A 9,944-nucleotide genomic window follows, 5' to 3' on the forward strand; every position below is an offset into this window, starting at 1 on the left:
ACACACAACAATGAAAGCATGGGGACACACACACACACACACACACACACACAGAGGTAAGGAGTCTGAGTTATGTGTGTAAGGAATTGAAAAATTGTAACACCATTCAAAACGTGTAAACTTAAGCGGACTCGTTTTAAATCCACCAGAGATATTCAATGAAAGTCAAATGGCAGCAAACAGGTAGATACTCAGAATTACAACTGACAGGCGACAGGCGGAACTTCTAAGCAGACAGCTGTGAGGTAGACAGAGGTAGAATAGGGAAAAGAACTGTTAATTAACAAATTGCTAGAGGCTCAATACCAGCAACTGGGAAAAGCTAAAACTCTAGGGACAGGAGCAATGCACAGTGGAGTCCCTGCTCCTCTCTGAGTTTGCCTCCAGGAACTCTATCCTGACTTCACACTGAATAGTGAAGGAAAAAGTTTAATGTTTCTGCCAAGGAAAGAGAAAATATTACCAATTCTTTTGCAATACACAGAGCTTTTCTATGCTTACCAAGGCCTGCCCTGAGGAGCTTTTCCTTTTAAGCAAAGCCTGATGTGCTGAAGCCCCCAGAACCTAAGTGGTCCAAAGGAAGGGAAACGGTCAGTGACAGTTCCCTGAGGCAGCCTGTGCTACATAACTGGGCTGGAAAGTGGAAGGCACAGGTGAATCTCGGAATCCAGAGCACAGGTATCACCAAGTCCTAACTACAGGACTAATGAACACTTCCCCACACTTTAACACCACTTACCACTTACTTTTTCTCTAGTACACCACAGTCAACTCTCAACCAAAACTTATAAGACACACTAAAACAAAAAGACAAAACAAAAAATTCGAAACCAAACCAAACCTAGTAAGAAAAACATCACAGTTAGAAGAAAATGAACAAGCATTAGAACCAGCATCAAATATGGCAACAAGGCTGGAATAATTAGGCCATGAGTAAAAAGAAAAAAAAGGAAACCCATAATTAACATGTAAGAGGCTAAACAGGAAAAAGCAGACAAAAATGCAAGAACATGTTAATATAAACTGAAATCTGACAATTGTGAGAAAGTAAAGAAAGAAAGATAAAAAACCATTGGAAGAGAGGTGGGAATGCCGTCAGTGTGTGCTTTACATGGTCTAGACAATAGCAACTTCTAAAATGAAACACTAAAAGGGGAAAAAAGATTAAAATATACAGAATATGCAGAACTGTGGGAAACTATAAAAGGAGCAACAAACAAAAAAGGAGCAAAGTGAGGAAATATTTGAGAAAATAATGGCTGAGAATGTCCCTAAATTAATGTCAGAAACCCAATCACAAGACCACAAAGCTCATAGAACACCAATGCAAATCAATGCCACAGAACCTATGTGTAAACATATCACTTTCCAGCTATAGAACAGAGAATCAAAGACAAAGAACACTGCAGGAGGAGGAGAGAAAAAACACGTCATTTACACAGACCCGGGTAAAAATCACATCCGACTCCTCGAAAATCATGGAAGTAAGAAGAAAGAGAGTGAAATAAAATGCCAAGAAACAGAAAGGGAAAACCAACCAAACACCACCAACCTAGAACTCTGAATCTTGAGAAATAACCCACAAAAAGGACAAAAAGACATCCACAGACAGAAACTGAGGCAAACTCCCAGTAAGACCTTGTGTTACAACAAATGTTAAGAGTTCTTCATATAAAAAGAAAATTCAATAGGTTAAGTTCTTGATATACACATGCAGGTATGCACGAGCGGGCACACACACACACACACACACACACACACACACACACACACACACAGATGGAGACAGATAGACACAAAGTACACTAGAAAAACAATTAATGAGGTATAATAAAAATTTCCTTTATTCTTTTCTCAAATTTTTATTTTATGTGTGTGAGTGTTTTGTCTGCATGTCTATCTTTTCACCATGAATGTGTATGTTGTACAGAGAGCTCAAAAGAGGGTATTACAAATGGTTGTGAACCACCATGTGGGTGCTGGGAACTGAACCCAGGTCTTCTAAAAGAGCAGTAAGTGTTCTTAAGCTTGCTTTGAATCATATCTTTAGCTCCTATTTTTTTTGGTCTTAGTTGTTCCAAGAACAACTCCAAACGATACTATTAATGTTTCTATTTATCATGTCTGTAAATGCATACTACAAATTGTAAGGCAAAAAACAGAGTTAAAAGAAAACCAACAAGCATAAAATATAGAGAATAAATAAGAGAGAAAAGAAAGAGGAAAAATTGAAAAACAATTGATAAGCTTTGAAAAAGAAAACAGAATCATAACAATTCCCAATTAAATCTACAAAAGACAAAAAATGTTAAGCAACATAAAGATAATACTTAAGAAAAAAAGAAAAACCCCCATAATTGGAAATCAAATAATATACTTCAAAATTACACTTAAGTCAAAGAAGAAATATTAAGCGAAATTTAAATGAATTTCAAATTAGATAAAGATGTTTCTGGAATGAGAAAATTGTTTCCATCATTAAAAATTGAAGTGTTGGGCCAGCAAGATGGCTATCAGGTAAAGACTGAAGCCAAACCTGATGACCACAGTTCAATCTCCACAGCCCACATGGCTCAAGGAGAAAACCAACTCCCTCAAGCTGTCCGTCCTATGACTTCCCTACAGGTGTTATGGCACAAATGTTCCCCTACTTCCTTCCAAAAAATAAATAAAATGTAAACAAGAAAAAGAACAAGTAACTAAAAGTAGAGGGAAAAAGTAACAAAAATTAGCACAGAAATCAATGAAAACCAGAGGGAGGCTTTTTGAAAAGATCAATAAAACTGATAAGCTTTTAGTTAGGCTACAAATAGAAGACACATATTTCTAACAGCAGAAACTAAAGAAAAGCACACAAATCACATCAATATTAGGAAGAAACCTATTTTGAGCAGATTTACCTCTAAATTCACTGAATCGGCACCTTCGGGAGCAGGAAGCACCACGCTCAGCCGTGTTCACTAGTGAAATCTGTTCACCATTTGTGGAAGGAATTATAATTCTCTATAGTCTTCCTTAGAAGGCAGATGCATAAGGCCCACTTCCTACCTCATTCTAGGACGCTGGCACAGATGCAACTTCATGCCACTCAGAAGGCAAATGTGAGGAAATAAGGGATGGAGAGGGGAGCAGGGATGAGCATTCATAGCACAGAGGTTATGTATGTACGGCGATCAAACTATTCCTTATGTGACCACAACAGAGAGTCCCGTGCACACAGACTTGCCAAAACCCCATAGCATATACAAGGCAAGAGAGAAGCCTTATGTAAAGGACGAACGTTTTAGTTCATCTTACTGCGGTTTCGCTGACTCTGCCACCGTGATGTGCTTACCACCTGTGTGCTGGAGGCAGGCTAGTAAGTGTGGGCAGGGAATTCACAAATCATGTGCTTTCCACTGCAGTTATCACCCTAAATCTGCTCTAAAAACAAACAGCAACAATAATACATATATACACTTTTTAAAAGGTGTACATTTTCAAATGTGTATCTATTTAAGTCCATGCCCTCATTTTACATAACTTCCAATGGACTTCTACAGGCATTTCTGAATATGTATCTACAACTTGATTACTATGATAAATTCCAGTTTCACCACAGAAGCTTTTGATGTAAGTTAGTCCAAATTGGCATTTCAGAGATGTACTTATTTTCTGATTTCTGTTGTTATGGTCAGCACCAGAATCATTTTATTATTAGTATTAGCATTTTGATATAGATATCCTGTAGCCCGGTTTGCCTGCCTCCATCTCCCAAGTACCAGTACTATAAGCATGTGCCGCCACACCACACCCAGCCAGAACAGAATCCACTTTTTAACACTGACTTCTCTCTAGCACTTATTTCTTTTTAATTTATTTATTTAAAAAAAACAATCTTTTCTCATTTTACATATCAATCCCAATCTACTCCCAGCCTCCCATTGCCTCTACCTCCCCCCCCCACCCCCCCCCATCCCATGGGAAACCAACAAAGTCTAGCACATTGCTTTGAGGCAGGACCAAGGCCCTCCACACTGTATCTAAGCTGAGCAAGATATCCCTCTAAAGAGAAAAAAATATGGAACACCTCACAGACTTGCATGTCATCCTTGCGCAGGGGCCATGCTAATCTTCTCTGTATGTTCCTATTTTAGTATACCTGCTGCGGAAGCGAGCACCAGAACAGAATCTTAATATACTCACTAAACATCTTAGACATCTTAGACACAGGGCAAGCAGTCCTAAGAACAATTCTTACATAAAGTTAACTACTACCAGTTAATGTTTATAATACATGGCAGTAATCATATAAACAGACTATATAAATCTGAAAACTATTTTCAAAGCAACCTATACATTTGGAATTGGAGGGCCAGGAATTTGGCTTAGCAACAAAGTACTGGCCTAGCAAGTACAAGCCCTGAGTTCAATCCTCAGTACAAAAGTCAAGCAAACAAAAAAGATGGAACTGGACATATAACCTAGCAGAATGCATAACCAAGTACATTGAAGCCCCAGGTTCAATCCCAGCACCACGAGAAATAAATAACTAAATACAATCCTTTGGAAGAACAGGCGAGAAATGAGAACAAACATCTGCTTCAGTACTGCGTGTGGCACGAAGTCTAAACGTGAAAATGCATTGTATAAACTGTAAATCCCTGACTTACAATTTTTATTTTATAGCGATTCAAAAGCAATATGCACTCATTAGAAGTAGTACTTTGAATTTTGGTCCTTCCTTGCAACGCTGACCAGTACCAAGTTAGCCCCAGGGTCATAAGCAGAAATACCCTCTTCTCCACAGTATACCAGGCTTCTAAGCTATGACGTTCAGTAGGCCAGATATTTATGACATTTTCAAGTTACAAGGTTACTGGGGTATAAATCCATCATAAGGAGCATCAGTATTTGCCCCTGCCAAAGAATCAGGTTATTGAAAGTTTTGTTGGTTGTTAGGTTTTTGCTTTTATTTCATTTTTGTAGTGCTGGAGAAGAAACCAGGGGCCATGTCAGGCAAACATTGTGTCACTGAGCTACATCTCCAACTCTCTGAAGAGTCTTAATAAAACTATGTGACAATTCACAGCACACAATAACTATGGACCTGGACAGAACGGCAGGCACATGCCCTTAATGCCAGAATTCAGGAGGTGGATCTTTGTGAGTTCAAGGCCAGCCTGGTTTACATAATAAGTTCTAGGACGGTCAGAACCAGAGTGAGACCCTATTTCAGGGGGGAAAAACAAAAAAAGAACTAACACCAAAAAAAATCAAACCAAACCAAACCAAACCAAAAAACAACAAAAAGAACCACAAAGAAATCTTGAACTTCATTTCCAATGATGTTGGAAGTTAGGCTCTTGGTTACAAAAGAATGAAGACCAAAAATGGAATAAAAGAAAATGGCAAAGAACCCACATGGCACAATTCAATTGGGATTACTCAGGAGATCATTTTAAAACAGAAGATACTTCCTGCCCCCCCCCCCCGCCCGCCCGCCAAGGACTGATCTGTAATGGCAAGAATTAGCACTGAGCAAAAACATATGCAGAATTTGGTTTTGAAATATTACTCTATCATATTGCCAATATTAGGATCCTACAGGAAAAAACAGCAGATCCCAGTGTGAAACAAGAAAATACCAGGTAAACCTTGGTACTGTATCTTAAGAAAATACTCAAACACTAGTCACGCCCAAAGATCACAGGAGTCAGTCATTGGCCAAACATGGGTAATTCAGCATCAAAAACCTTAACCTGATGGTCAATACAAAATGAACTAAATGGTATTTTGGACAGGTTTTGTCCCATAGTGCTTTGTTGGGGCATTTTTTTAAACCTTACAGATCTTTTGCTTATATGTTATGGTTTCTGGTATGTGTTGGACTGTTTCTTGTGCTTTTTCTTTGGCTTTTTTTTTCCTGTTTGTTTATTTTGTCCTATTCTGGATTGTTGTTTTTTAGCTGACTGTTTATTTCCTAATGGGAGAAAAACTGTAGATCTGGATGGGTAGGGAGCTGGGAGGAGTTGGGGGAGGAGAAACTTTGATCAGAATATATTGCATGAAAGATTTTCAATAAAAAATTGAATTGTATATAAATTTTAAAAAACTTAAATTTGGGGTTGGAAAGAAGGTTCAGCAGTTCAGGGCTCTTGCTGCTCTTACAGAGGACAGAGATCTGTCCCCAGCACTTACACTGCCAGTCACAGAATCCTTTAACTTCTCTAGCTCCATCAAATCTGACACCCTCTTCTGGTTTCCACAGACCTGTACACACATGAACATACATGTACACACACACACACACAGAAAGAGAGAGAAAGAGAGAGAGAGATCTTTAAAAAAAAACAAACTCAATTTTAAGGAGCAAAAATTAAAGATAGATAAAAAATTACACATAAAAAAGAATTTTAGGCAACAAATATAGAAGAAATGCTTTTTGTCTTTAATTACACTCTTCGTAGCCCTCAAAGTAATAACTAATAGAAGTAAAAATACTTACTGGATGTCAAAAACAATGAGTAAAATATTGATGAGGTATTTGTAGGGTCTCAATGTAATATCTATAGTAATGGGGAAAATATACCTTTGTATTGGATCTTGTTATCAGTTTAGATCAAATGATAAAATGAGGTGTTCCTCAAGGTGGGACAATCCCACTGTGTGGTATCCATTACTTAGACAATATATTTTCTAAGAATTTTTATCTTCAGTCTAATCATACTGAAACAATCAGATAAATTTACAATGTGAGATAGTGCACAAAACAATTGCCCCAGCCTTTGGGAAGAAAAGGGGCCTGCCATGGAAAAACATACAAACCCCAAAAACAAGCAGGGACACAACACTAGATAAAAAGACAACAGTCACAACATCCATGACTGGATCTTGATGATAAAAGCAAAATAAAAAATATACAGCACAGTTTGGGAACAGATGGAGAAGTTTAAATAAAAGCTTTATACTATTCAATTACTATTAATATTCTGAAGCACAGCAATACAGTTATAAAATAACTTATTTTAGGAGATGTATGTCAAAATATTAAGGAATGAAACCCAAAATATGTGCTATTTACTATCAAATGGTTCATAAAATATGGAGCAAATATTGCAAGATGTTAACAGGCAAATACAGATGTAGAACATGAGTAGTGACTTACCCTGAATTTACATGTAGATTTGTACATTTTAAAACAAAAACTTTTCAGGGACAGGAACCTGAGTTCAAAGATCAGAACCCAGGAGGCTTTTTTTTTGATTTGCTCTAGTGGGATTATTTTTCCTTGCGATGGCATTCAACAGCACTCTGTATTTCTAGTCTAGCACTTAACGGACAGGTGAACTGCCAGCTTGCAACCTTCTCTAGAAACCACTTGGAACTGGAATTAGTTCTTCATCCAGTACGTACTAGGTATTTGGTGCTTGTTGTATGACTGAGTCACATGATGAAAACAATAAGCCATAACTGAAACCATTTTTTGTTCCTACAATATTTATCCTCAAATTAACCAAGAAGGAACCCTATCAAATGGACTTACATAACTCGTACCACTATAAGGGATGTCCGATATCAGCACTTAATTCAAAATTTTCATTGTAAATTCTTTCATTTTCAACTCAAGAAAATTAAGCATACCTGCTCTGTGTCTTTACTGTCCTTTGAATTGGAGGTCTGGTTTTCTCCAGGCTGCTCATTTTCCCATGGTAATTTATTTTTCCCTTTCCCAGCACTTAAGACCCTTCGGGTACAGATCGTTGGACTGTAGGATCCATACAGCTGCATGCTGTCCCTTGTGTGCTCACCACAGTAACAGTGTGCACTCTGAGTTCTGTTTCCAGACATAAGCCAGTCTGTATCTGCGCCATGTGCCAAATGGCTGGACCTACCCTGGGCAGAAGACGGCATGAGGACGGCATACTCGACAAATCCCTGCTCTGTTAGCCGTGGCAGAGTCTTTCTGGCCAATCTGGCCTGCACGGCGTTCATCACTCCATCTCCGTTATCTTGCAACTCAACAGTATCTACAGCTTTAAAAAGGACATTGGTTTTACCTGAGCCCATTGATGACGCCAAAACAGCAAAGGCTTCTAGGGCTGCCTGGCGGACCCTGCGTTTGCTATCGACGAGAGCTGGAGCAAGATCAAAAGACAGTTTGGGTAAGTCAAAATCCTCACTGGGATAGGTCAGGAGGGAACAGATGCAAATGTTCACGACTTCCTCTCTGACCCTGGAGTGTTTATGTTTAAGATTTTCCAGGAGCAAACAGAGCACCTGCTGAGGGCCTACTTCTTTCATTAGCTTTAGAAAGATCTTCATGTACTCCTGCTTGATCACCAACTTGTTGTCGGCCAGCACTTTCACAGAAGCTGCTATAACTGGTCCCAAGAACTGTTGGACCTGCTCTCCCAGGCGAATAACCAGCAAATGCAGAACTTGAAGTGTGCCATGGACCACTTTGAAATTGGAATCGTCTAACAAATTATACAATAAGCTAATGAAACCAACAAGACTAGAATGAGGGGTAGAACTTGGGTTAAATTTTCCCAACAGCTGTTTTAGTTCTTCAACAGCCTGAGTCCTGTTCTTATAGTCTTCCTGATCCAGCAATCTCGCGTGCAGCTCCTGAGGAATAATCCCGAATTTCAGATTGCTATTGGAAAGAGTCGCTATACAAGGGGCAGGATCTTCAGAAAACCCAGAGGCTTCAAGCTCTAAATAATAAGGAACCTGACTTCCAAACTGGGACTCCAGGCGGCGATTGTAGTGCCTTCGCAGAGCAGAGGGCAGACGAGAGATGTAGGATTGAAACCTCTCTTGACCAAGCCGTTCTCCAATTTGTTGAAGTGTGGAGAACGCTGTCTCAGATTCTTCTTCCATCTCTTGATCGCCAAGCTTTCGGGCCAGAGATATTATTACTTCAGTGAGATCCAAGCCCAGCAACAAATCCTCAGGAGTAAGCAAGATGGGGAGCAACAGCGCGGTGGATGCTCTAAGCCGGGCATCTGGACTCTCCAGGCCTTGTATAAGCGTTCTAAGTACTTGGCCAGAACTGCGCCTGAGACATATATGCAGGATCTGCAGCGCATCCTTCCGTAGGGCTGGATTATCTTCTCGTAACGAGACAACTAGTTGGGGCAAAAGCGCTAAACTAAAGGCCTCTTCCAGCTGACCTGCCTCCCCCTGACCCCGAAGAACGTCCGAGAGGAGCTGCAAGCAGAGCCTCTTCTCATCACTCCCGCCTTCCACCAGCACTCGGCCGAGCGCCCGATACAAGGCTTCCTTGCGGCGGGGAAAACCGAGCCGGCCGCCCCGCCGCGGCAAGGCAGCCTGCAAAGCCTGGAACGCCTCGGAGGGATCCGGGGCGGTGCGCAGGAGTTGAAGGAGCCGCGTCTCCTCCTCATCTCCTCCTGACAGCCCACTCCCGGGCGCCGACCAGCTACTGGACACGGCCTCCGCCTGCAAGAGCAGGGTCGAGGTCAGAGGCGACGGCGTCGAGGGGCAGGAGCCGTGGTCCCCGGCAGCCCCGCGGCAGTAGTAGTTTTTCTCGCCCCTCATTGTGCCCCCAGCTCGGCGCCCATCATTCCCTGGAGCGGAAGAACGACTGCGGCTCAGGAGGCGATAGGAACCCACGGCTGCAAGGGGCGGCGGCAGGAGCAGCTCGGAAGGTGCGGCCGCCATGGAGGGTCGTCGGGTAGCGACGGCTGGAGGGAACCATTGCCGTCTCGGGAGGGCTGGATGAAGCCCAGCCTTCCAGCTCCTCTCCGAGGCCCGAGGTGCAGAGATGGCAAGGAACGGCTCCGATCAGCTACCAGGCCGCTCGGGCCCTCCACTCCCGGAGCCAGCCTCCGGCAAAATGGCCCCCGCCTGTGCCCGGGACCCCACAGCCGCCACCCGGCGTAACCAGGGCCACCACGTGACCAAACCGAGCGCTTCCATGGTGATGCACCCATCTCGGA

At 41.6% G+C, this 9,944-nt stretch overlaps 1 protein-coding gene and 1 non-coding gene across 7 annotated transcripts in view; both read right to left on the reverse strand.

Annotated features, from left to right (window-relative positions):
* Positions 1 to 9,894, reverse strand: part of Togaram1 (TOG array regulator of axonemal microtubules 1) — a 64,115-nt gene extending 54,221 nt beyond the window's left edge. For 4 of the 6 annotated variants that reach the window (XM_048415868.3, XM_048415865.3, XM_048415864.3 and 1 more), the window contains exons 1-2: positions 7,624 to 9,894; positions 6,181 to 6,252 (exon numbers count right to left, since the gene is read on the reverse strand). In XM_048415868.3, coding sequence (XP_048271825.3) covers positions 6,181 to 6,252; positions 7,624 to 9,666 — 2,115 coding nt within the window. In that variant the 5' untranslated portion in view covers positions 9,667 to 9,894. The remainder of the gene's footprint in view (positions 1 to 6,180; positions 6,253 to 7,623) is intronic. The other 2 variants (XM_048415863.3, XM_048415867.3) reach the window with 2 other exon arrangements.
* On the reverse strand, positions 4,055 to 4,160 carry LOC125388107 (U6 spliceosomal RNA). The gene has a single exon (XR_007228120.3). It is a non-coding gene; the product is annotated as a U6 spliceosomal RNA (small nuclear RNA).
* Positions 9,895 to 9,944: the final 50 nt, after the last annotated feature.

This window comes from Myodes glareolus, chromosome 11, assembly GCF_982192425.1.
Source record: "Myodes glareolus chromosome 11, mMyoGla1.1, whole genome shotgun sequence".
In the NCBI taxonomy this organism is placed as follows: Eukaryota; Metazoa; Chordata; class Mammalia; order Rodentia; family Cricetidae; genus Myodes; species Myodes glareolus.